At 46.5% G+C, this 27,432-nt stretch overlaps 1 protein-coding gene across 1 annotated transcript in view; it reads right to left on the reverse strand.

The window, feature by feature from the left end:
* Positions 1–27,432, reverse strand: part of MDGA2 (MAM domain containing glycosylphosphatidylinositol anchor 2) — a 327,024-nt gene that overhangs the window by 70,818 nt on the left and 228,774 nt on the right. Inside the window, exon 9 of the mRNA XM_082761709.1 lies at positions 3,146–3,415. Coding sequence (XP_082617835.1) covers positions 3,146–3,415 — 270 coding nt within the window. The remainder of the gene's footprint in view (positions 1–3,145; positions 3,416–27,432) is intronic.

Here is a 27,432-nt window from a genome sequence, read left to right on the forward strand (position 1 = left end):
AGAGCTTAGGAGGCTGGAAAATAAAGAGTTCAGCCTCCCCTGGCTCGAGGAGGCTCAAGTCCCCATGCACAAGTGTCCCCAGGGTGCCCTGGGGTGCCTTGGGCAAGATCCCCAAAGTACAGGAACCCACCACTACATAACTGGGAAGAGCACAGGACAGGATGAAGACAGCTTTAAACCCCCAAACGTGCCTCTTCCCACACTCCTCTTCACCAGGGGGCAGAAGTCCTGTGCCCACCATGTGGCATCCAGCAGGTGACACTGCCACTGCCACCAGCACCCTCCTGCTCCCAGGTCCTTCCTCCACACGCATGAAGCCTTACAAATAGCCAGCACCATTCATAACGTTTTCTGCATCCGAGGGTTTTTTTCTTTTCAATTTGCTTCCAGTCTTGGCAGGGTTTTAATCACACCCTGACTGAAATGTTCTTTCTGTCGCTCTTTGGGCATTATGTGCCCCATCAAGCACTGAACAGAATGCATAGACTGTGGAGCTGCAAGCAGGGGGAACTCATCCTTGCTTTCCCACAATTTTGCTTGTATGTTCTCATTTATTTTTAAGACAGTAGCAGGTTAAATCTGCCTCAGGTTGGCCCATCCGATATAAATCAACTCCCTTTGCCACATGTGATTTATTTTGCTTGCATCTTCTCAAATTTGGCTCAGAATCCAAGTGCAATAAAAACAGGTTTTGCAAATTCCAGGGCTGGCATAAATCTTTTCATGCAGGCACTTTCAGTTCTGTGCTGAAAAGCCTTCTCTTAGCATACCAATGCCTCTCCGCAGCCCTTGCAACGTAAGCATTGCAGCACTCTGCCACTACATGAAAACCTGGAAATAAAACCAGCGGAAAATGGGCAACAATGACTCCCATGGTTGCACCCGAAGTGCTCCACTGCTGCCAGATTCCTGCCACGGGTTATTTATTTGGCTTTTTTCTGTGTGTGTGTCAAAGAAGTGACCTATTTTTTTCTGTAATCACATTCCTGGTGAATGTAAACTTCCTTTTTACCATTTTGTCATTTTTCTTCTACGCTTTCTCAGTTCCCCAGTGCTTTAGTTTCATCTATTCCAATAAGACCTGGGAGCAGAATACACTTGCTGCTGTTCCCTGGGAGCAGTTTCAACTCCGTGTGTCAGAGAATATATTTACTAAATACGAGCACGTGGGATTTAACCTTTGAGGACTGAGGAAAGCACGAAGTCATAACCCAAAGGGTTACTTTCAGCATCTTTAACGCAACCACGCAGCATAAATTCGCATAATGGTATGGACTAAAATGGAGCAAAGCGCAGGAGGGTGCGAGATGGAGTGTATCATAAAACCATTTTAGTACTAATTTTCAGTTATGTGCCTTGCTTTGGCATGGTAATAAATCACAGAAAGCCACTCAAATTGCCCCAGTCTTGGCAAAATAATTGCCTTAGAATAGGTTTCTACAGTATCGGGTCCAAAGAGTGATGAACAGCAAATTGAACTGCATTTGCTCATTTGAGGAAAAAGGTTTTTTCTCTGGTTTCCTTCAGAGCCACCTTCTGGATTAAATTCCAAAGAGCTGGAGAAGCCAGTGGCTGTGAAAATACCTCCAAGCAGGCTCTGAACGATAACTTAGCCAAAGGCTTGATTACATTTAGAAAGAAGTAGAGCCATCAGTCACCAGGTACTTGCTCTGTTCCCACCACAGCTGTGCTGCACACTGCTGGCCCTGGTGTAATCCCTGCAAACAAGATGCCAAGCGACTACATCCAAAAGAGAAAAAAAGCATTCGCATTAAATCAGGCCAACTTTTTTTGTTTGTTTGTTTGTTTTCCAATAAAACCAAATTTAACTGAAAAACATGCTGGGGAGCTGACTCAAAAATGTTTTCTTTGCTCCCAGGACGGATGTGTATGGTGTATGGTGGTTCTCCCCTGGCATCCAGGGGCATTGATGGGATTTTGTGCTTGTGAGACTCCCCAGGGGCAGGGAGCTGAAGAACTCTGTGGCACATCACTTAAATCCATGACCTTTCTGCTGCCCTTTTAGGCCAGTAAACAAGAATAAAATGCTAGCTGAGATGGGCCATCCTTTCTTCTGAGATAGCTCTTTTACTTATTCTTAACTCACAGTTTGTTGGTTTCTTCTCCTACTATTCCTTCCAAGAAGCTGATGGGAGGGATTTTACGCTGCAATGGGACCACTGCTCCGGCATCCCTAGGGAGGCTGGGGCTGCCCATGCCGGCTGCTGGAGAGTGCCCATGCTGGGCAGGTGCCTGATGGTGACCAAGGGGTTCCTGGCCCACCTCAGACCTTGGGAGGAGATGGCTCATTTAAGAGCTTTTTTCCCTCCTCTGATGCTAAACACAGTCTGGCCAACGAGCCTAGAGGGATGGGGAACCTGGAGCTGATGTGGTTCCAGCTACAGCAGGACCTCAGTTTGGGCACGGTGCCTGCTGCAGGCAGGGGGTGCTCGCAGGACCAGGCAGCTGCATCTTCAAGCCATGGAAACTAACATCCAACAGAAGAGGAATTAAGCCCTGTGTTTCTAAAAACCCAGTTAAACTGTCAGGTCCAATAGCAGATATTGATGATAAAAGACACATAAAATATGTCCAAATCCAGTGCATGGGTAGGTCGTAGCTGGGGCTGCACACCTGCCCCGAGTCTGTGATCTTGTGTGTTAGGGTCACGGGGCTTTAGCTTTTTCAGGAAAGGAGCACATTTCAACACCCTTCTGTACCTGGGTTGCTTAACATTGCTCAGGACTGGGGTCTGCCTGTTCAATGAAGGGGAACCCACAAAGAGGAAATTCAAGCCTCACTGCAAACTTCAAACAGGTGAAATTTGCTACCTGATGACTCTCTCTAATCTGTTTCAGAAGCATATTGACAGATGCCTGTGGAGGAAGGATATTTACATTTCACATGTATAAAACTTTATCCTTAAACCACTGAAATAAGCTAAATCTCCTATTTTGTTACCAACCTCCCTGGAATCCAAACCAGATGCCCTCAAGCTATAAACCTGCTTTGAAAGACATATCTCAGGCAATACACGAGCTGAAGCAGAAGCAGCAGCACCCAACGACACACGAAGCCTCAGCACACTCCATCCATTGCCTCCACTCGTGCCAGCACTGTGGCACCATGGTACCGCCAGGCCTACCTGTGACGAGGAAGCTGCAGCGGCCGGCACCCGCCTCGTTGATGATGTTGCAGTTGTAGATGCCGTAGCTGTCGCGGGAGAGGCTGCTGACGGTGTACTCGGTGGAGTCCTGCACGTCGAACTGGCCCGTGCGCAGCAGCTTGCTGCCCAGCCGCCACTCGTAGGTCAGCACCCGCGTCGGGTATGCCCTCAGCACCCGGCAACTCATGGTGATGCTCCGGCCCTGGCCCTGCCGAATCTCCAGGAAGGTCGGCTCCACGGCGGGGGGGTCTGCGGGAGACAGGAGGGGAGGGCAGGAGCTTTGTGTTAGCGTGAGGGGCAGCGTTAGCCATAGAAAGGCTGCAGCACTGAATTCACAAGAGGGGAACCCAGAAATGACAAATGTGAAACTTAATAGTAATAGGTAACAGCAATGTGTGCACCCAAGGCACTGTGTTCTGCTTGTAAATGTTTTCTAATGAGTGCCTAAAGAGAAACCCAAACCGTCCAGCAAACATTGTGCTGCTTCTCCACTGCCATCACCTGGGACACAACTTGAGACATGGGTGTCCTCTCTGGCACACGGGACTTTCTGCCAGGGGAGGAGGGAGGAAAAGAACTAAACACCTCGACTCGGTGGAGGCAAAGTGCACAAGGCAACACCTGCCCTGGCATTAGGTTCAGGGCAGCAATTCTGCGTTCAGTGGCGGATCCAACTTTGCAGTGAGAGCAGAGGGATCTGAAGCAGCTCAGTTCCCCAGCAGCTGCCTTCAGGCTTCAGCAGATCTATATAATCACACGGTTAGCTCTGCTATCCACTTGGGTGGTAGGTTTGATGTTCCAGTAAGCACAGAACAGGTCATCTTCCCATGACTTCAATTAAACTGCATTTTAAATAATATAGATTTGTGGTTACAAACTGACAGACTTCTGATTCTAGCAAAATACACAATAAATAAAATATAGACGCCATACAGTGTATGCAAAAACCTAACTTCACCATCTCATTTATCTTTTGACAACTTAATCATTGCAAAGAAGAAGGGCAGCCTGCAGAGAACGATGTTGGCACGGTGTGGAGGTCTCACCCTGCTGGGCAGCTGACCTGCAGCACAAGCACTTCTCTCACTCCCCCTCCTCAGAGGGAGAGGGGAGAGAACTAGAAAGAAAAAGGCTCATGGGCTGAGACAAGGATAATTTAATTAGAGGGAAAAGAAAGAAAGAAAAAAAAAAAGCAAAGGCGAGGTGAGCCCCATCCCAGCCACAGCCAGCACACACAGCTAATTCGCACAGGTAACGCGTGTGGGAAGCGTGCTCCCGTCTCCCGTTGTGCACTCAATTGGGTGCACACAGTGACACAACATTTGGTCTCTAAAAACACTGCCCACTTTTTAGCCCATGAGAAAAAAATAATCATGAAAGCTTCCTGTGCCAGTGAAATACATGAGATCTTTGCATCCGTGTTAAAAGGTGTGTCTTACAGGCAGAAAACGTAAAATGCCCAGTGAGCTGCAAGAGAAGGATCTGCACAGAGTTCACGTGGCGCTCCCTTCAGAAAGAGCTCTCACAGTTATCGCTTCAAGAGCATCTTGTCCTTAGGTCCTTCATTGATCGGTATCTCCATCAGAGATACCACTAACCTTCAGATTCCTGATGTTTAATTCCCTACATAATGGAAGCTGTAAACAGATTCCCTCAGCTCCTGTAATTTAGAAACCACACTTGCACATGTAATGAGCATGCTGCTCATCACCTCTCACTTACAGAAGACATCCAGATGAACACAGAATACTTGAGATTAAGGTAAACTTTGGAGGCAGCGTTGCTCAGAGCTCATGATATCCAGCTCACAATATTTGTAGCCCATCACAATAATTATCACTTATCTCATAACATAATCTAAGCTGTATGTGGAATGGCTGGGAGAGCACTACCACAATTTTGGACCAAAGCAAGCAGAGAGGCACAAGTGGTGAACAGCATCAGAGACAGGACACAGAGCTTGGTGGTGAGGGTGATGCAGTGGCAGACTAACAGCCCTGAGGACAATTACCCCTGATTCAATCTCCAAAAACTCCCAACTGATGAAGAAGACAGTGATACGGAAACTGCCAGTCCCAAATCCCGTCGATCCCAGCCTGACCCTTCTTGTGGTTTTATGTGGTCAGCTCACGTGGTAAACTCCATGTCAGACCAAATATCATGTGGGTGGGGATAATTTTTAGGCCAGATCCTTAGCTGGCACGTGGGCTGCGGTACAGCTACAGATAACAGCAAAAAACAGACCAGAAATTCTAACTCTTCAGTACTGCAAGCCTTCTTTCCATTGGTAATATCCTCCAATTTTGTCTCATCAGAAAATTTCATCAGCACGTGACTATTCTTTGTGCCCAGGTACAGAATAAAGAATACAAAAAGAGATCGATTCGTGAGACATTCCCCTAGCCTCTCTCTGCAGCCTGACATCTGCCATTTCAACACGACCCAATAGTGTCTTCATCTGCCCTCACTTTACAATTCCTCCACCTTATCCAGCTTCACTAATAGTTTCCCAAGGCAGCCGCTTTGCAGGGAATTGTTGGCTTAAAGATAAGAGCTATTTTACAGAAATAAGATGTGCCAGATCTCAGCTTTCTTACAAAGGAGAGCTATTCAGCTAATCAAGCCGAACCTGCCTTTCATGGACTCTCCCTCGATTTCCCTCTAACCGCCCTGCCTTACAATTGGTTATTCTTGCCAAATATCTTCTAGATCTTGATATTTTACAGATGCCAGAAAAATTACTACTCAAATTCCCCAATATTTACTATAGCCCAGTCCCTTCCCCTCCCGGAGAATTAGGCTCTCCACGTTTTCTTCCCGCTTCAGTGGTGATAACGCTGATTTCCATACCCATAATCTCTTCAGCCCTATTACCTTTACTCCCAAAGCCAACATAATATTCTTTTAGAAGCAGGTAAAACGTTCACCACGTTCAAGCCAGACACAGATTATCTTATAAATAAATACAACATAGTGGTCAAACAGTCTCTGATCAAAGAACTGCCTCGGCATCCTCTGCTGATCCCGGGGAGGAGGCAGAGCACAGCCAGCACCGGGGAGCTCGGGGTCAGGAACTTTCTGAAAGTTGTGTGTCTATTAAGTAGCTTTTAATGAATGACTTTGCTATCATTTTCTCCTATTGATTTTGGAACCTCTTTCGTGTTTGAACATTCAAACCTTGTCTACAATTCATAATAATGTCATCTCTTTTCATTTGTTTTGCTATTTCCATTCGATGCACCCTATTCGGTGAACAATAATTCTGTTCATGGCAGCTCTGCTTTAATGACTTCTGTCGTATTGATATTCAGTCCTCTCCTTCTTTCTCCCCTGCTTTATTTACTCATAAGATACTTTAGCCTTATAAAAAGCTTTTAAATAAAACTTTCTGCTGCCTTTAAGGTCAAAGCAGTCTTTAAACCACAGACTCTCCATCTATTCATGAGCAGATGACACCCAGTGACAGAAAAAGAAAATTAACTTTGGTTGCTCATTTCAGAGTTACACTTTTACAGGTAATAACTTTAATGGAAAAGGAAAGGAAGGATAAAAACTACAATATACGATAGTAGGCAGTGCTACCAGTTTATTTTTTTATTATTATTTTTGGTTGTTTTACAAGATCGTGACTTCACAGCTAGCGAAGGTGGGAGCATCATGGGCATTTCTCCTGAGAATAATGATACTCAGAAGGAAACTTAGTGCGTAGCTGTTTGGAACTTGTGTGTGTTTAATTCATTTGCATTAGCTCTTCCCCAAGGCTTCGGCAATTTGATTTAATTTACTTTGCCGTACTTATTCCTATCTTTCATAATTCCAGTATTAGTTTTTGAAAAATATATGGAAAATCCGCAAAGGGAGCACGCTTCATTCTCTTAAACAATTATCTTCGGGAAGCGAACAGTCTGAAGTTAAAACAGGCTTTGTATGAAAGTTTAATGAATTTTTCAGCCCAAGTATTTTCATGCTGTAAGGATTACAAAATGGAAAATGAAGTCTCCCCAGCTATGAAGGGAAGTGACGGCAAGGGTGCTTGTTTGTCTCAGGCTCTGTGTGGTGGGGATCATATCATGGTCTTTACAGCAAGATGTGTTAAAAAAAGAAAAGGTGCCATTCAGTGAATTTATTTAGATGGCGTGACCTTGAGCAGAGACTTCACCTGCTGGTTTCATTTCTCCAATTTGTATTCTAGCCTAAGCAAGCAAATTAATTTGTCTCTCTCTCTGAACTCTAGGAACAGGAATAAATAAAACCTGATGCCTCTGTTTCAGTTCCTGTCGCTTTGGTGGCCCCTTTTTATTTAACTCACCCACTAGCAATGCTATCCCAGCAATGATGTCTGTCCGCTACAGAGATGGAGCAACCTTTACATGCTCTTGGGGTAGGATTTGTGCCAGAGGAAACAAGACCAGAAAATGAGAAATCAGCTCAGATAGCACCATCTTATCCCAGGGCATGAAATCTTCACCTGGCCTTGTGTTGTGGGCACGAGAGCCCAGCTCTGCAAGGTGCCAGCGGTGATGGGTGACCACTGGAGCAGGGACACGAAGCAGGGGCAGACACAGGGAAGCGATGTGGAAGCACATCTGGGTGGGCTGTTCCCAAGACAGACACTTCTTGCTGGAGCCCTCAAACACAGATAGTGAGGCCGGAAAAGCCTCTGTGATCCCTGTCATGTCTTTTATTACACAGCGACAAAACAAATACACCCAAAGACAAGTTATCTGCCTTTTTTAGCCTCTGCATAGAAGCACGCTGCTGGGATTGAGCTTTTTCCGTGGCTCACAATTTCCTGCAGCAGCAGTCGCCAGGCTTCATCACCGCTTCTCTTACAATAACAGGGTTTCATATACCAGATCCGCAGCTTTTGAGTATTTATTTGGATCTGGGTAAAAAGTAAACATTCTGCTGAAAAGAAAAAGCTGGCATGTTTTGATTAAGATGAGCAGCTTTCAAGTAAACGCGTGCACTGCTCGTGTCCTTCCTCACCCCACAGACCAGCCCGGCCCAGCCTGGGAACGGGGCTGGAGCAGGCTGAAGCCACCGCGCACTTACAATGCCAGTGGACCTGCGACGATTTAAGCAAGTGCCGCCTCCAATATCTGATTGAAACATATTGTAAATTACTTCATTGCCTGAGGGGTGTGCGCTGCAAAGTCAGAGCCATTCCGGCTTAAAAAGCCAGCCTTTTTTCTTCCCTTTTCTTTTATTTTTCTTCAGCTACTGAGGGCATGCTTGCCGGTGAGGGAAAGTTACTTACGAGGATTTGTATCGCACCTAGTAATGAAGGCTGGACTAAGCAGTCAATTTTTTAAATTTTATTTTGTGTCTACGCCCGTGCCTCTGATATATTATTCCCAGGCTCTAAAGATTACTCTCAGGAAAAGCCTGTGGTATTTCTTTCACTTCCAACAGAGGCAGCACTCTGTTTTCTGGGCATGGCAGCAAGTCTTCTACAGATTACACCGTAGATGTTGCATGTGATGCTGTTTGCAATGGGGCTTGTGTGCTTTTATACCAAACACTGATTCATTAAAATATGCGTAAATACATCAGCATGAGATGCATGGAAGCCTGCTAGCTGCAATGTGCTTGTATGGACCAACAGAGTCAATGCATCATATATAATGCCTAGTCAAATATTTTAATGGGGTTTACCTTTCTCCTGTACCATTAATTCTGAACCTGAGCAGAAAATAAGTCGGTGTGCCCGTGGTAGATGTACAGCTCTGCAGACTGCCCTGGCATGGCTGCACAGAGAAGCTGGAGGCTCCATGGACTTGGTGCTAAGGCTCGAGAGCGCTGGGAACTCAGCTGTGTCCTGGTTTGTTGCGTATGTGAAGGTGGAGCCACTTTGGTGCAGCAGGTTTAAGATGAGTAACGGGAACTATTTCTCTAGGCAAAGCTCTGCAGTCATCCGGGCAGCTCGCTGCCACGTTTTGCACTGGAGTTAAAGGCAGGGATGCAGCCAGAGCAGGATCCGACCCCGGCAGGGCCGATACGCCTACGAGCGGCTGCTGGAGCTGGTGGGGGGAACACAGCCTCCAGCAGATCGCTGGATGCTGAGCCATGCTGGGGAGAGATCGCTCTATTCATCTGCACTGCAGGGCTCATTACGATGCTGGCAAAGCCTTGCACAATTTCCACCCCTCCGCAGTCGTTATTCCCACGTCTCTCCATCCTCCAGCTGTTCTTTCTGGGCGCCTCTAGCTGTTCCGGGGATTATTTTCATATGCAATTGAAAGCTAAAACGAAATGGCGCTTCAAGCTTTCCAGGTCCCGACTTGGTTTTATTTAACAGGGTAGGAAACAAAACAACACCGAGAAATAAATTCAGATCAGCTTCCTGGCTGCCGTGGAGGAGCCGCCAGCCTGATGGCAAGGGCTGGGGAGCAAACCCGCTCTGGCAGTGCTCCCTTTTGGGGGATTTGGATAAATGCTCAGCTGGGACCACTGAATGGCTCTCAACCTGACTCTGCTAAACCAGACTGCCCACCGGACTCCCTGGGGGCAAAGGACACGCCACACAGCATGGCTGGGAGCTGATGGCAACAGCACCACCCCTCCTGCCTGCCCTGCAAACACCAACCCCCTGGTGAAACCATCGAGCACCCCATGAAAACACAAACACCTCAATGAAACCATCAACCCCTCAATGAAACCACCAACCCCCTGGTGAAACCACCAACCCTCTGGTGAAACCACCGAGTCCCCAGGCCCCGAGCCCCTCTCCTGGGAAGCAGGGGAGGGAGCAGCTCCTCCACCTGCCCATCAGCTCTGCTGGGAGCCTCCGCAGCGCTGCTTTGCCTTGGTGCCTGCAAGGACCACCTAAATCAGAGCCCTTGGTGCCTGCCCTGCCAGCCCTCAGCCCTTCCGACACCCAGGTTTGCTGCCCTGCTGGTGTGGGCTGTGCTGAGCACCCCGCACCCATCTGTCCTGTGCCTTGCTCCTCTTGTGGTGCTGCCAATGTGGGGCAGGAGGAACGAAGGACAATTATCCACCTGCAGTGGTCGGTCCTTTCTCAGTCGCATACAAAAATGTTCTCAGATATGAGAGCGGTGGAAGCACTGTGCAAGACTAGACAGGTAAATTATTCAGCCTTTATAACTCCTGAATGATTTACAGCCGCTGTTATCCCTTTACACAGGCAGGGCATGATCTCCATGAAAATGCCTCCAACAACTTCCAGAAGCAGCTGAATAATGGAGCATCTCAAACCCAGCATGTAACTTTTTTAAGCTAAACCAACACTGTATTTTTCTGGATAGATAAAAATCAAATATGAGCCATTTGAAAAAATAACAATCATCCCTAGGAACAATAAATAGTGGTACAGCTTAAAGCAAACCAGTGTGGGGCTTGGTGGCAGAACTGAGATTACTTGACATAATATTCCATTTATTCCCACACAGACCTGCAGAAAGCAAATGCATTAAATAAATGAAGAAATAAAGCGTAGGCTCGGTTTTGTGCAGATGAGAGATCCTAAAAATGTTGAAGGGTTGGGCAAAAAAGAATCATGAATATACTTATTGGATTCAATGGAAAACTTCTCACAATGCTCGTCTGACAGATCTGGGTCTGTCCATTAGCCAGACAGAAAATTCAAATGGATTTGACCAGAATTAATATTTCTGGTGTATATACTAGAGTCTAACCTGTGGTTTTACTTAGCTCCTGAGGTTCAATGTGGAGGTGGCTGAGTGAAACCTAATGGCCAGGGCACCGAGAAGATCAGATGGCCAGAGAGCTTTAGGACACGTGTGTACAAAATGGTTGTGATCCCTGTGAAAATGACAACAGCAATTTTCCAGCTGAAGCTGGGAGATGGCTATTACAACCTTGGGTAATGGATTTAATTCAGTGAAATGAAAATGTTATGTTTGGAAAAAATCATTTGCACTCCTACATGTGAATTAAACCAGAATTACAAAACCAGCCCGAAGGCGTGCGTTCCCAAACCAGCCCTGGGCACAGACGGTGACCCGTGGCATGCCAAGGAAACCACTGTCTGCAAGGAAATTTGCTTTCCCGCTGTGACACCACCAAAGTTTTCTAAACTGTTTGGACCAAGGGATGAGCACCAAGCCTCAGCATGCTCCCGCAGGAGTGGTGCTAGGGCTGGGAGGTGGCTGCTGGGCACCCCTGCTGCTCCTTATGTATTTTTCCCATATGCAAGTATGGGAAAAGACCACTGGATTGCAGCCAGAACGGGCACAGGCACCGTCACATTTTGGCACTGAGCATGGCCCAAAGCAGTGGCCAAGCCCTGGCCAGGCCCTTGCTGACCTGGCTTTGTTTGAAGCAAAACCCAGCTGGCAACACACCGTGCTCACCGTCGGCACCTGCCACAGCCCGGGTTTCCAGAGGGGCTCATTAGACTCCCCTGCTTCGGGCAGACAATTATTTTTTCCTGGGACCACTGCAGTCATGCAGAACAGTGGTAATTGAGAGACATTCAGGTTGGAAATGAGGAGACATTTCTGCTCAGAAGGAACAGCCAGGCATTGGGACGGGTTGCCCAGGGAGGTGGTGGAGTCACCGTCCCTGGGGGTGTTGAAGGAGAGGTTGGACGTGGTGCTTGGGGACGTGGTTTAGTGGTGACATTGGTGGCAGGGGGATGGTTCTCCCCAGGTGGCCACATCCAGCACCGTGTCTCTGCCTCGGCTACGTTCACGTTGCCAGCTCTTAAGGGCAGGACCTGCTCCATGGAGTAACACGGCTGTCATGGCACCACCACAGCAGTGATCCCAGCTACCCGATAACGTGCTCATAAATGACATATGGCAGCACTAACAAGTGCAAAAATATGTTCCTCCGAGCCTGGCAACACCCTGTGCTTCCAGATTCAGCTTATAAATTGCAATTCCTTCGGAAAGAGGAGAACAGGAGAGGTGCATCTGAGCATGCACACGTTGTGTGAGCCAGGAGGAGGAAGCTGAAGATTGCATTGCAGCCACCAAGTTAATTGGATCTATTTATTTTAGGCTATACTGCCAGATTTATCAGCCCTACCCTTGTACAAAGGGTCAGACAAATAAAAATCTACTTGCATTTTCTAGCTTTTCTTTTTTTTTTTTTAATAGCTTTTTGTCCTAATGCAGCTGAACTTCTGCAGAGGACACTTTAATTGACAGATAGGTTAAGCCTTTGAGCAAACGCCTTTCAGCAGCTCTGGAGACAGAGAGGCCCATTCGGTATTTCCTCGCTGTGAAGGAGGCCAGGGATGGGCCATGCTTGGCCCAAGGTACAGTTTGGGGGGGGATGCAGTGAGTCCCTCCAGGCTCCTACGTATTTAAGTACAAAACAATGACAATTCATTAAAGAGATGAAACATTTCAAGTAGAAAAATAATCTTTGTGGGAAAAAAACATATCAAAATGGGAGAACTTCTGAATGTAACTCCTTCCAGAGAAACACTCTGCTGCACACTTCACCTGTCTTTTTTTTTTTTTTTTTTTTTTGTATTTATTGTAAAATTGATGTTCTATAGCAGTTTCAATCACTAGTGGTCAACAAAAAACTCCCTTCGACACATCTGAATGGAAAGCTGACTTTCCCTAAAGATTTATTTTCCATCAAACTGTTATTTTCTACTTAGCCAAGATCAGCCAAAGCTCATCAGTTTTTAATTAGTCTTCAGCTGATCTTAGTAAAACCAATAGTGGTTTTCTCTGGAAAAAAAGAAATCGAATACTTGAATGCTGCTGTGGAGGAGGTCTAACAACAGATGCTCACAGCAAAAAACGTGCAGTTTTTGTGCTCCTGGCCACCTACCAGTATAAATCAGACAACGCACCTCGAGCTGGTTTTCTGCAAGAGCTGGAGAGGTGGCAGGAGGCACAAAGCACTGGCAGGCACCACTCCAGGTGTTTTCCATACACCTTTTACCGTACTAAAACTGAGCATGGTGTGGAAGCTGCACTGCTACCAGGATCACAGGGAACTTGTCTGACATCCTAGAGGATGTAACAGGGTAAAACCAGCAAGAAGAAGGACCTCCGACATTTCCCATGCTTGTCCTGACGTCCAGCCAGAGTGCTGGAGGAGGTATCTCATGGGGGATGTCAAACCCAACAGCACAACTGAGTTTGAGGTGTTAGTGAGCCATGACTCCCCCAAAGCATCTGGAAACCCTAACGCAAGCTTCAAGGAGGTGCTGGATGGAAAGCAATTGTGCTGCAGCACTTCTGAGTCACACAGGCTTGGGAGCAGTATTTGTTGCAGGGCTCTAAGGAGCAGGGAGGCTGAGACCCTACTCTGTGATGGGGGATCCAAAGGATTGGGACAGACAGGGTGAAAAACCAGAGGAGAGCTGAGGTTGTGACAGAGGTGGGACAGCCCAAACCCACGTCTTGCCACGCTGGGTAATACATTGGTACAGAAACGTGTGCGGGTGAGTCTGGCTGCCTCCTCTTAGCGTGGGGAGACGCGAGCTCACCTCCTGGGTGCAGACGGCAGCTGCATGAAGTCAGGAGATGACACCAGTGGGTTTCCCTTCCTGGCACGCAGGGCTGTGCACCTCGCCTCACCTCGCCTGCGGCAGCAGATCGGCTCTCACTCCTCACCATGCAGGGGGCAGCAGGGGGCACACAGCTTCAGGTGGAGTTTGCAGCTTTCCAGCTAATCTAAATTTCAGGTCTAACGAGGGCTGAATTTCATATTAGGTGGACTTGGAGTTAGGCAGATTTTGCTGTAATTTTTTTCTTTCTTTCCTTCTATTTAATTATTATATATATATATATATATATTTTTTTTTTTTTTTGCACTGGCTGCAGCAGTGCATGTTAGCGGGTGGTTTGCAGAAGGATTTACATTCGTGGAAGCCTCCCCATCACTCACAAGAATTTGACAAATCTGATTTTGTGGTTCCAATTGCATCTGTTGGTTGCAGACAGTGGCTGGGATTTTCCTGGCTGCTGCCTCTGTCCTGGTTTGGCTCCCTGACAGGACGATACATTTTCAGAGCGAGCAGCAAGGATCACGCAGCGGCGCTGAGTTTTACAGGATTCAATATTTGTGATACACGTGGAACTTTTGCAAGTGAAAAATATTCAAATGAGTAAACAAACAAGAAATAACTTAGGAGTTAAGCTGTAACATTAATCTGCCCACATATCTGCAAATCATTATTTGCTTTATTTGACTAGCTCTCGCAAGAATAGGATTGCTGAATAACGATGAGTTTCTGTAAAAAGCCAAGAAGCTGGTACAATCCACAGCCTTTCAACAAAGCCTACTCTGCTGATGATCTTTTATGGGCTGTGCTGCTATTCATTATATTTTAGGAAGTAAAAATGGTAATGTCTGAAAAAATAAATCTTGAATGATACCAGAGCAACCCTTTGCATTTTAAAGATTTCACGAAGGAAGCATCTAGCAGGGGCCCTGCACCTGCACTAAGAGGCACGGGCTCCAGGATTTCTTTAGCAACTCCACCACTTTTCTCCTCTGCACACATGCATGGTTAGGTCACTGACTGAAGGAATTTTATTTCATTTGCCAAGTCAACTCAGAATGCAAGCGGAGATCTCCCTACACCACGTGTGCTTGCCCTGCCTCAGTGCTGTGTGCAGGCAAGTCCTGGCACCAGAATTTCTCCTGCCCCTCCCCAGGACGAAGGACGTCTGTGGAGAGCAGGTGCCAGCACTGCTGGCCCCTCTGGCTTTGCAGAGAACTGGCAGGTGACAAGAAATGGGAAAGGAATGGCTCTGTGCTCTCTGTGGAGCATTTTTAAGCTTTAAGTTACTGTACACAAACAAAATCTGCCAGCTTTGCAGGCAGGTCTGCGCTGTGTTTAGCTTTGCCAGCCATGCGCTTGGTCTCCAAGTGTTTTATGGACCCATAAAAGACACTGCAATCCCACCACAACGCGGCGGTGCCAAACAGAAGCTGGATGGCACCGTTTCACCAGGCCATGGTGCTGGGCAGGCTGCAGGCACTGGGAGCTGAGTGCCCCTGGAGCTGCTCCCCAGCTTTGGACACGTGGCTTAGAAGTGCGGGCACAGCTTGTGAAAAAAAAATGCACCGAAGACCTGTCAGACCCCAGAAAACTCATTTTAAGTTCAGACGTGAGGGAAAGATTCCCCCATCTGCCTCTTGTCCTCCACGGAGCAGACTTCCACAGGTACCAAAGGGCTGATGTGCATGGAGATAACTTGAAGCCAGGCCTAGAAGGGTCCCACCATAACCTAAAAGGGTCCCACTATAAGCTAAAAGGGTCTCGTCACATCTCCTTCCGCCAGACCCACACTACCCAAAGGGTTGCTGATAAAACCATCCCCTTCCCTGCCACTCAAACGATGTGGTATCCCCGTTCGCATCTCTTCACAGCCTCCCGGATATTTAAGCAGTGAATAAAGGCTCCTCAGCTGGAGAGAAACTTGAGATTCGATGTGACTTTAGAGCAAACGGCAACCTAATGCCCTGATCAGACACAGGAACTGTTACTATCATGTCAGCAGCAGCCCCACGGCCTCTCTCCGTTCCCTGCACTCTCTGCCTGTTTCCCTGGCTCGGCAAGATGTGCTGTTCCATTAATTAGGAGCAACTTTCTCCTCAGAGCTCAAAAAAAAAGATATATCCCTACTTTCATGGTAGGCACTATAGGTCTGCCATGGTAAGTGGCATTAAAATGAGCAAATCTGGTCAAGATGAGGGAGGATGACAATGGTACACGACGTAAATATTAATGACTGAAAGGGAAGAGCAGCCCTGCTAGGCGGTGTTGTGCTGTTCGTGCTCCTAGCCCCCAAATAACCAGGCACTGATAACATGCACCATTAAATGGGGCGGGGGGAGAAATGCTTCAGTAGAAGTCTCAGGCGACAAAATACTAAGCAAATAGACACCCTCTTTTAAACCACATTTCTGCAGAAAGGTCATTTCCTGGTGATTAAGTCTTTTCACGAAAGAAGAAAGATCTTACAGTTCTTGCAACAAAACCAGGCAACTACCAGAACCTACAGCCTATGGAAACCCTTCTTCCTAGTACTGAACCTAAATTATGAAGGTGCTTCATTGCAGCACCCATAGTGGGTTCAGCACTCCTTACTGAACACAGCCTGGCCAAAACCACTGGCTTCAAATGACACGGCTAAGGTGATTCCTGCTTGTGCAGAGAGTTCTTGCTGCTTCCCTCAGAGGACCACAAAATGAACTCCCCGTGGATGCGGAAAACTGTGCTTCTTTATTAGCCTCATTATGTAAGCAAAAGTAAATTAAAAGCAGAAAGCCATTCTCCCAGCAGAACAGATTGCCTTTGGTAGATAAAGATAAAGCTCGTAGCGCAAAGCAAGAAATGCCAACAAATTCTCCAAAAAGCCTTGGGATGGCAAGGCTCAGACTGCCGTCCTGACACCCCTCCCCTTGTACAACTGCCTCGGTTTTAAGGCTGCCCTGTCTCTGTCACAGCACCCAGCACCCAGCTCCCCACGGCAGGCACCCCCTGCCCACCCATCTCCAGCAGTGCCAGAGCCTCACGGGTGGGCACAGGGCACCCCAACCCTCTGCAGGGACCCACGGGGTGCACAGCATGGCCTGCGTGTCCCAACACCTCCTTTCTTTCTCTCTCTCTCGTACCAAACAGGTGCCTTTGCTTTGTGGTCTCTCCAGCTTGGTGAGCGCGCCCTGACCTTGCTGCTTGCCTTACTGAAGGCCTGAAGTCTGGGGGGTTGCTCAGGGCCAGGAGCAGCAGCCCCAGCAGAAAAAAAATAGCAAAGGACCCAGAAATGGAGTCGGAAAAATGGCTCCTGCACTCTGGATAAGTCTCAAAAACATAAAGGTGCCCATGAGAGGTTCTGAGTTACCCTGGACTCAAATACTGGAAGAATGGCTGGGGTTCAGGGACGTTAGGGCGATGAGCAAAGCCCCCAAGTTTCAGTGCAACCCGCTAGCCACAGGCTTATTTCATGCATAGCAGAACGGTGTTTAAAACAAGATTTGCCAAGTGAACTTTTATAAAGATAGCAATGAAGTTTTTTTCTAGCCTTAACAATCTCTGAATATAAGTTCGTCCCCTTGGAAGTCTCATCCCATTTCAGAACTATTATTCTCACAGGAGCTATATTTAAGCACTGCCATTGCTCAGCAAAAGCCAGCAGCGCTTCAGCATTTTGCACCAGCTGAGGAAAAGCTCCATTAATTCAAGTTTGGTTTGAGTTTACTACAAATTCAATGCAGCTTTAATACAAGACCTTAATGCATTTCAACAAGTGCATTTTGAAAAGTGTCTTGCACTTGGCTTTTGGATAAAAGTAAAAGAAGATTTAAAAGGTCAAGTAAGACAAGTAAATAGCATCAATTCCAGACTTTTGTGGCTTTAAACAAAAGTTAAGTTCTGCCATTGTCCTTCAAGCACTGGCACACAAATAAAAGTTCGGCACTAAAGCAGCAAATCATTCACAACAGCATGTACTTTATAATGAAATCTTACAGAGCAATTTGCTAGTAATTTATGTCATGTAGCAGCCAGAATCAACCACTTATGTTTAATTTCCAACAAATTAGAATTGTCCAGGGTAGTAATTCTACCTGTGAAGTGATTCCTTTTAATGTAGTACATGTGTGTAGGCAGAAACATGCAGACATTGGAATCCGGTTCCTACAGAAACCCCGTGGTAGCAGTAGGGTTTTTATTTGTGCCTGCGCTAATAGATCCTCTTCAGTGAATGAAGATATGCAAATTCTTATCATTGTGAAGATACATTACAAGAATTAAAGCGTGATCCCTGCATGAAAATTAAATGGGGTATAAAAATAGCTGCGACGGGTTCTTTCTAATGACTTCTATGACAGATGTAGTCATGATTAATGACGATGCAATAATGCCTGAGCTGAACTTAATCACTAACACATCAGTTAATATTGACAAAGAGGAAATGAATGATACAGAGGCATCTACACCCAGAATCCCAAGAACGGGGCGAATATTACCGAATATTACCTGCTTTGCCAGGCTGAGCCCAGAGGTGGTCTGGCAGCCGTGGGGCTGAATCCCCCCTAGCTGCGCGGGCGCTGGGTGGGAGCCCTGCTGGGTTCCCCCTCACAAGGCTCGGCCCCAGCAGCTTCTGAGTCACTTGTGGCTAACAAATCAGCACATCTGCTGCCTGTGTGGGGGTGAATAGAGGCATGAAACATACTGGGAGCCAGCCCTCGAGTCTACAAACTGTCAGGGTACAGTTTGAGGTCTACGGTGTCTATCAGCAGAAGGGACGATCTGAAGTAGCTGCTGTGGCCCCGTGCCTCTGACAGGCTCCGGAATTTAACTCCAGCGTTTCTGTGTCAGATCCACAGCTCAGTGCTGTGCTGGAAGATAGAGACTTTTTCAGAAGATATCCCAGCTCAATATAGACATTTCTGGCAATGAATCCAACCCCATAAGCATAGCTCAGTTGCCCAAGTGATTCAAAAAATGCATTTCATTTTGAGATCTTCTACTTGCTTTTGGAAATTGACCACTCAAAAGTTTACATATCCAACTAATTCATGAATTTTATTTTCTTGACTAAATTAAATAGAATGAGCTACTCGAGTCTCCCATGGCAGGGCACTTTTCCCAGCTCCTGAACAGAAAGCAGAGATCCCTGCAGGTTGCACACCCTAACACTGCGTACCACTGTAGTCCCCAATGTCGCCCCACAGGGCTGATGGATGCACCTGGACTGCGAAGAGATGTCACCGAGGGTGCAGTACGTGGGCTGATTACAATTAACTTCCATGTATAATAGTACTAGAGCCTGAACGGTTTAACCTGTGACTGGGAAGGACACGAACCTTGCCTTGTTAAAAAGGCCACATCACACAATGATTACATGAATATTAAACAACCAAGCAGTCCTGGCTGGCCTGCTCTAACACTGGTGATAAAGCTGCTCCAGTGAACGCTTCTGTGTGCCTCTGGAAGCTGCAGGTCACACTGAGAAAGGAGACATCTTCATGGGCAAGCAGTTCGGGGGCTCCCAGCACAGCAGGGAGCAGCTGGGGATAGAGGTAGTAGGAGGAGAGAGGTGAGCACAGCACTGAGGGCAGCACCAGCATCACCAGCCGGCATGGCTCCTGCTGCCCACGTGCTTACAAGGCTGTTAAAAAGGTGGAGAGTCTGAGCAAGAGGCAAGAAAATCTGATGGAGAGAAAATGGTTTACCAAGGAGAGAGCCAAAGGGTTTGCTCTGTTTAAGTTCTTGAAAAAAAGATAAAGAAGTGATGGGGTCACACACTATAAACACACCCACAGCGTGAAAATGCTGCGTCCTACAAGGGCACTCAAATACACAGCAAAGGACGAGATGTGCACGGGGCAGATATGCAGATGGGAAATTCAAGGCAGGCAGAAGACAGATTTTAACAGAAAGACCAAAACATAACAAAATGCCTAGCAAAGAAAGGGAGCGATGGATTCGCTGTTCCTTGTTACCATCAGGCTGAGTTATTGACGGCCGGCATTGACACAAACAGGCGGCGACATCCAGGCCAGCAGTGCACGGGAGCCCTGACAAAATGATTTAACTGTGCACTTTGCACACCGTGCCTCGTTCCTCTGCCTGCTCACACGGATCTCTGCGATTTTTCCAGCTGGAGGCAGGGGAGGTGCAGCCCAGCAGAGGCAGCCAGCAGCAGGCCCAGGTCCCACAGCCACGGTGATGGCACCACGCACACCCAGCGCCGAGGCACAGCCATGCTGTGTGCAGCAGGAGCACCCCAGCCGTGCTGCTGCCTCACTGGCATTCCACAAACACAAAATGCAACCGGGATAAATCTGAAGACACAGCAGGAGAGGAGGCAGAGAGCGGACACGCCAAGCGAGGAGCGGAGTACATCCATAAACACCTGGGGGAGGTTTCCACACAATGGGTGGCAATAAAAAGCATTTTTTACCTGGACAGGGGAGGTAAATAGATGTTCCTGGTAGAGCAGAGAATATAGAAATGTGAACATAAAACAAGTGTATGGACTTATAACAACTTTTTTTTTTTTTTTTTTTTTTTACTGCTGCTCTAGGCAGTGTTTGCAGCAACCTTTTGTTGGCTTGAAACAGGTATCAGTTTCTTCACCAAAGCATTTTATTTCTCTTGTGAATAAGGTCACTTTATAATCAAATAGGGTTTTCTTTTGTTGAACTGTAGCAAAGAATTACCCATAAGCAAGCAAATGTATTTATTTATGCACCGGGGCCGGCTCTGTCCCTGGGAGCCTTTGGGCCATTTCACAGGTGAAGCTCCCAGCATTAGGGCACATTATGCTGTCACCTTTGGGCCAGGTTTGGCTTTCATCTCCTTTAGAGGCTGGGACATATAACAAACAGAGACTGAACCGTGCTGAAGGTGACTAAACTGGCCCTGCTCCTTAAGCAGCCAAGGTCAATGCTTTTAAATTCCGGGGTCAGGAATTCAAACCCTGGAGCCGTCTGAGCCTGGGACACAGTTACAGACAGTGAAAACGAGAGGGAATGGGCTCTGAACTAGAGGACAAATCATCTTTCAGGTTGCAAAGACAACGTCTGGAAAGCTTAAGAGAAAATATAAGAAAATAAGTAGGTGAGAGATTAGTGCCAGAAGAGAACAGCTCAGGGATACTCCTGTAGGATGGGTTCAGAAAAGGAATTCATTAGAGCAGAGCCTTGTTTAATAAAGAAAGCCGAATCTCAGCCAAGGCTGCCACTTCTCCGTTGGACCATTCCTCATGGCCAACAAAGAAAGCAAGAGGAGGAGAATAAGCCCTCAGCAACACGAGCAGGACAAGGTGACCTCAGCTGAGGCAGAATGACTGGTTTTGGGTGTGTTTACTCCATTTGAATTGTTTGCCCTCCGTTTTGTAAATCTGAGATGGTGGCACACAAATTGGAATAGGTGGAGAAATAATGTGTTTGGTGCCTATAGCTCATGGGAGAGAAGCTTAAATCTGATCTCTGCAATCCTGCTGTGGGAATTGCTCTGCTGAGCCCTGAAGATATTTAACTGCAGCAGCATATCTTAGGGACAAGGCAAATGAATCACTTTCCCACACGCTGGTGGAACAAAATTCCTTGAGAATTGGCCAGGGGCACCCTGCACACCCTCTGTTTCTCACTTGCAAGAGCACAACTCCCATCCCTACTTCCCAGCTTTGTATTTGTGACTTTCACAGTTAGAAACAGTAATTTATACCTGGGATATTCAAAATGGGTGAAAACGCCAACCACCTAGAGCTCACTACACTCTATCGCATCAACGTATTGTGAAAGACAGATCAAAATCATCATGTTAAGCAGGGAGAGAGACAAGGGTCTATCATGTAAATGGCTAAAGAACCTCAGCAAATACCCCAATATATTTTGACCTGCCTGTTCCAGGGTGCTTTGGTGACCCCTTCACCTCTTGCCATGTTCAGAGTACTTGGGTTGTGCTAATCATAGCATGTACTATGTGCTGATGGTCTCAGCCTCTTCTTGTCATGCCACCTGACTCTGCATTAAACAACAGGTTAGTTCCTGCTACACAGACTTACATTGTAGACTGATGTTTAGGGTGGCTCCCCAAAATGTACCCTACATGTGTTGCAGCAGTTGTACAGGAGGTATTCATATAGTGAAGCACTTCAGAAGAAGACACAGCAAACCTCTTTCACTCCTGCAAAAGCACCCCAGATCCCAGCTGCTTTGTTGATCACACTTGTTCCTGAAGGTATGTGATCGGTGAAAATCCTTGGACACAAGAGGAAATGCCATTGCAAATGAAGGCGTCAGACATAGTTTTATAGGATGAAAAGGAAAATCACTTCCTCCCACAAGCATACAGATTTAGTTCAGATTTATTTTATTTTTATTTATTTTTATTTTTATTTTTATTTTTTACTGAGGCAAACTGTTTGGTGCCTTCACTGGAAATTCAGGATTCATTTCTATTTCCAGCCTGAAGAGAGTATCGACATTTACAATTTTCTTCCAGATGTAGCTAAACATCTGCCTCCCCCACCCAAACCCTCCATTCAGTGCTACCTGGATAATTGCTGCCTACATTGCTCCAGCATCACACTGGACAAGTGACTGAAAAATAAAAATGTCTGAGAATCAAGAAGAGCAGCATGGTGCCTGCAGCAGGGATCTGTAGGTTATTATGGGATATACCAGACCAACCCCCAGGGAACAGTGGAGACTGCTCGAAACGGCAGCGTACAGGGGCATGGCAGCAAGCTCTGGACAGGAGACATGGAGAGCACCTCCTGCAGCAAGGGCCAAAGCAGCCCAGCAGATGTTTCTAATTGTGGTCTCACACATCAGTGCTAAAGCCTATCCTCTGCACGGCAGGGTCTGTCCTCAGTCCAGCAAAACCATCAGCTCACGTGCTGGTTTCCTTCCCTGCTGCTCTACAGACCTGGCAGATGGATACCAAAGTGCCTCGGCAGTTGCTTGCTAACAGCCCAGAATACTGATATGCTGGAAAAAAGAACGAGCACCAGGGACAAGATGGGCTGAAGTCATTTCCCAGCTTGAAAGTAAATGGATGCTGTCCTCCCCATCACACACTGTACCTTACATCTGACTGCCAATGTTTGCCTCCTTCCATCCTTTAGGAAAGCCACGCATGTTTTGTGTACGAACAGAGTACCAGACTACCAGGAGTTATACTACTTTTGTAATTAAACTGTTTCTCTCAACTCTTCACCTCCTCTGGAAGACACAGAACAGGTCTGGATGGCTCAGTGTGCATGATGTGGCCTTCAAAGGAGAGGAGGTAGCACGAGAAATGCTTCTCTGTTGGGCAATGTAGAGGAAAGAATTGCCCTTAAGCCGACTGTTAAACTTGTTCAGTTCTTGCAAGTGCCGTGAAAAATACTAATTTATGCATTTGTTTTAGAACGTGAATATGTGTTGTGGTAAACCAGATTACGGCTCCAGGATGGGCTGCAATCAGTAACTGCATAAAAACTTGATGGTGGGGGTTCAAGAGGACAGGAACTCTCATACTTTTAATTCAGCTATCTTGCTTTCATGCTTTCATGCTTCTTTCTTTCTTTCCTTTCTACCTGCCTACACCTTGCTTGTTGTTCTGCTCAGTTCCCAGCCAGAGACTTTCTCATGTAGGCTCATAACTGCTCAGATTTTGTTGTCAAGACCAAAAGTCCATGTCCCAGCTCACCAAGACAGACCAGAGCTACAGCTCGTGCTCCATGCACAGCCCAGCTTTCACCTCTTCTGCTCTCCTGACCCTCCATTTCCCAACCGCAGCTCCTCAGTCCCACGGCATCTATGGGGACACAAAGGCTGGGTGAACCCCGTCACTGCGCTGCCCCTGCTCCTCCCCTCATGGTTGAGTTTGGTTCACATGGAGCAGTTCGGTTATCTCCATACTCCCAGAATGCCCCCACTAATTAATTCTTACCATAGTGGCATCCTCAAAGCAATTTCTTGATGTAATTGCATTTTCTTAAGGACAAAGACAACTTTGTGACGCCACTCAGGCAGCTTTTGGAGAGGCTGCTGTGCAGGCTGCTGTGCCCGGCAGATAGCACCGAATTAATGGGCCTGCCCAGCAGACAACAGCTCCTGTCCAGAAAAAAAATGCCGTGTTTTGGGGCTGGTCTTTGCTCTATGTCAGAATGAAAATGACTGGAGAATGGTTGCCTTTTAACATTTTTAAGATTTTAATGCCCTAGGGAAACACAAATAAGCAACAAGTTTGATCCCCAAAGCTTTAAGAACATTTTAATACTTATATGCTAATTCAGAGCAAAATCTAGGCATTTATTTCTGAAATTTTGGTTTAGAAGATGTCAGTCACTTGTTTCCACCTCCAGCCATTTGGGTTTGAATATCTCTTTTTGTTTTGAAAGGATCTTATCAAAACGACCATTTTGGCTCAGGCACTGCCTGGAAGCACATGCCAGGAGTGGAAACGCCCAGGTTCTGCAGGCTGCTGGGCTTGGATCTTATCCTAGGAGTTTCTGCTTGTTCCTGCTTGTATAAACACTCATATATACAAGTGTATAACTTGTATAAACAGCTGTCAGGAAATGTGCCCTAGTAACAAGGACTTTAGCATGAGCAAATCCTTTCTCTGAACTCTGTAATACACAGACTTAAAAATATTAGTCTCCGACCATTAGCCCATGGCTTGGGATGGGTCTTCCTGGAAGAGTATTGAAAAACAGTAACAACAACAACACAAAACCACAATAAAGCAAAACAAAGCCAGCACAGAAATCGGTTTCTAAAGCTTCTGTGACACTTTAATCCACAGACAGTGTCTGCTTTGTTAAGATAGCTCGCTGAAAACATCATATTAGATCATCTAATGAGCTGGGGGCTATGACAGCTCTGCTGGTGATTTTGAACATACCATAATTCAATTGAGAACAAAAACACAATGGGCACTGCAGAAAATGTACCTGCTGCCCCCTCTACTGAAATGTGCAGCTCCCTAAAAATAAAACACAGCAAATGCAGGCACAGTACATACACTGGGTATTCCTAAAAACCTGCAGTATCCATTACAGATCACTTCTACCAGGAGGAAAATAAGTCAGTCCTGAGTGGTATATCTAGCAGGTTTGCCCAACAAAGAGCCATTTGCTGGATTTGGGTCATTGCTGTTGACCTGTGTATTTACTTTGGAACATACAGACGCCAGAGAAAGCACCAATACAACAACAAAACTCCCAAAGTTCTCCTTTCCATTATTCACCTCAGGGATTCAAAGGGGAATAAACTATTTCAAATGAAGAAACATTGACAGAGTCCCACCAATGGAGGCAGCAAGGCTCACTGGGGGCAGCAACGTGATGTAACAGCCCCAACAGAGACGAGCTGGTGATCCCAACATGGACAGCAAACTTCAGCCACAGCTGGTCCTGCAGCCCCTGATCTCCCAGGGGGCTGGGTATGACCATCCCCAGTCCCTCACATGCAAGTCTGAGCCTACCAGGTCTGTCCCGCATCAGATCCAAAAGAAACCAAGCTGAATAAATTGTGTAGGCTAAAATTTATGTATGTCGGTGCCTACTGTATCTCTGATTCAAAGATGGATTGAAAAATGGGCTTCAAACAATTCCGCACATTTATTTTTAAAAATCCTTTGCCTTAGCCTGCTCCCTGAAGGAGGTAGGATTGTTAAAAGCAATCAGTCTCAGGCTCTGCCTTCCCTCCTGTGAGAGACCAGGGGGACCCATTCTTCCTTCCCCCACAGATCCCATATCCGTTTCACCCCATTTCTGCACATGTGCATATGCTGGCAGATATTTACCACTAGATTAATTTTTGGTGATGGTATGGTGAACTCTTTGGGTTAGCTTATTTGGTTGTTCCCCGTGATGAAAAATGCCCTCCCTGGCACTCCCTCCCTGGAGACCCCAAAAAAGACACAGTAGCTGCGATGCTGCCAAAGCAGAGCATGATCAGCCCAAACCCCAGCACCTAACACAGGAGGTAGCAGAAGGGCTGAGCCCTCCCTCCACCTGCTGGCAACCCCTGAGCAAGCCCCAAATGAGCAATGAGCCCAAAAGCTCCTAAAAAGCACTAAGCACACAATATCCCACGTCTTAAACGAGGCTGAGGCCAAATGATCTGCACTTTAATGGCCGGCATTAAAACAGACACTTGCTCTGAAATGAAACCACTGTGAGAAGATCTGCACTAATATAACAGCACGAGAACATATTTTTAAGAGTTCATTTGTATTTTCCTAGGGATGATTGCTGTGAATAATTTAATCCCCATCGGGAAGACGGCTAATAAGACACTGCCTATTGAAGGAAATGGGCTCTGCTTGTGAAACTTGGGCTAGGATTTGTATTCAGATTCAATTTTGAATAAATAAATACATGCACAAATAAATAAACAAATGCATAAATAAAGAATATAGCCTCTGTTTCTGAGGCTGTGTTTTGGGCAGACAGATTTGTCTCGTGTCCAGCAATTTTATGCAGAAGGGAATAAAGTCCAACATTTAATTGTTTTCTTCCTCCCCTAGGATTCCATAAAATTTTACATTATTTCTTCCAAGTTTTTTTTTTTTTTTTTTTTTTTCCAATGTTTTACACATAATTGCCTTTTTGTTTTCAGTAAATCTATATATTGATATTCTCTTTCTTCCAGCTGTTTCTTCTACTGTTCTAGTTCATCTAGCCTCTCAACCAATTTTATCAAGCTCTGTTTTATCTCCAAAATTGAATTCTCAAGGTTATTGAAGAAATATGTTATTCTCCGTTTTCATTTCCTTTCTGAACTCCACTAGGGCTTGTGTTAGATGTATACTGGAGCTCTGCATAGTTAGTAGCATTGCTGGGTTTATTCTGCCTCATTGCTATGAAAAATGCAGTGGCATGTCCTTCCTGAATGCCTTGTGGTTTCTTTCTTTCTTCTACCACTTCACTTCATAGATGTTGTCTCTCTTTCCCACTAGGTATGGGTTAGTCAAATGAGTCAATTACACAGATACAGACTAAATTCCATGATTTGTAACTCATAAGTAACATCTCAAAATGATAAAGGATCTGGAGGACAAGACGTATGAGGAGCGGCTGAGGTCCCTTGGTGTGTTCAGCCCAGAGCAGAGCAGGCCGAGGGGAGGCCTCATGGCGGCCTGCAGCTCCCTCACAGGGAGCGGAGGGGCAGGCGCTGAGCTCTGCTCTCTGGGGACAGCGACAGGGCCCGAGGGAACGGCATGGAGCTGGGACAGGGGAGGGTCAGGCTGGGGGTTAGGGAAAGGGTCTGCACCCAGAGGTGGTCTGGCACTGGCACAGGCTGCCCAGGGCAGTGGGCACTGCACCGAGCCTGCCGGAGGCCAAGAAGTGTTTGGACACCGCTCTCAAACATAGGGCCTGGTTTTTGGGTGGTGCTGTGTGGAGCTAGGAGTTGGATTTGATGATCTTTGTTGGTCCCTTCCAATTCAGGAATTCCAATATTCTGTGATCCTACGATTCTATGATTTTATATGCATTTTGTAATGCACGGATATGTTGCACAACTGGAGAAGCAAAGCAGGAGGAACCATGTTTTTGGTACTGCTGATCTCTTCTGTAGGAAGCCCTGGTTTCTTGTGGTGTTTGCACACACCAACAGTAGTCCTTTCTGACTGTAACAACTTGTGAGACTTTCACAAATAGGTGCTGCATGCAGGAACACGTTGTTTGACCAATCCACTGCCCAGCTATCATTGTCAGCTAGGTACAAACCCTCCGATAAATCTCACTCCCGTCATTATTAAAAGCCTTCATGCATTTGATCGATAGGTAGACCTCTATCTTCTTGCATCAACAGTGGATTTTATAGCTTTAAGCATTTATTTTCCATTT

The sequence above is a fragment of the Aythya marila genome, assembly GCF_965140915.1.
Source record: "Aythya marila genome assembly, chromosome: 5".
Classification (NCBI taxonomy): domain Eukaryota; kingdom Metazoa; phylum Chordata; class Aves; order Anseriformes; family Anatidae; genus Aythya; species Aythya marila.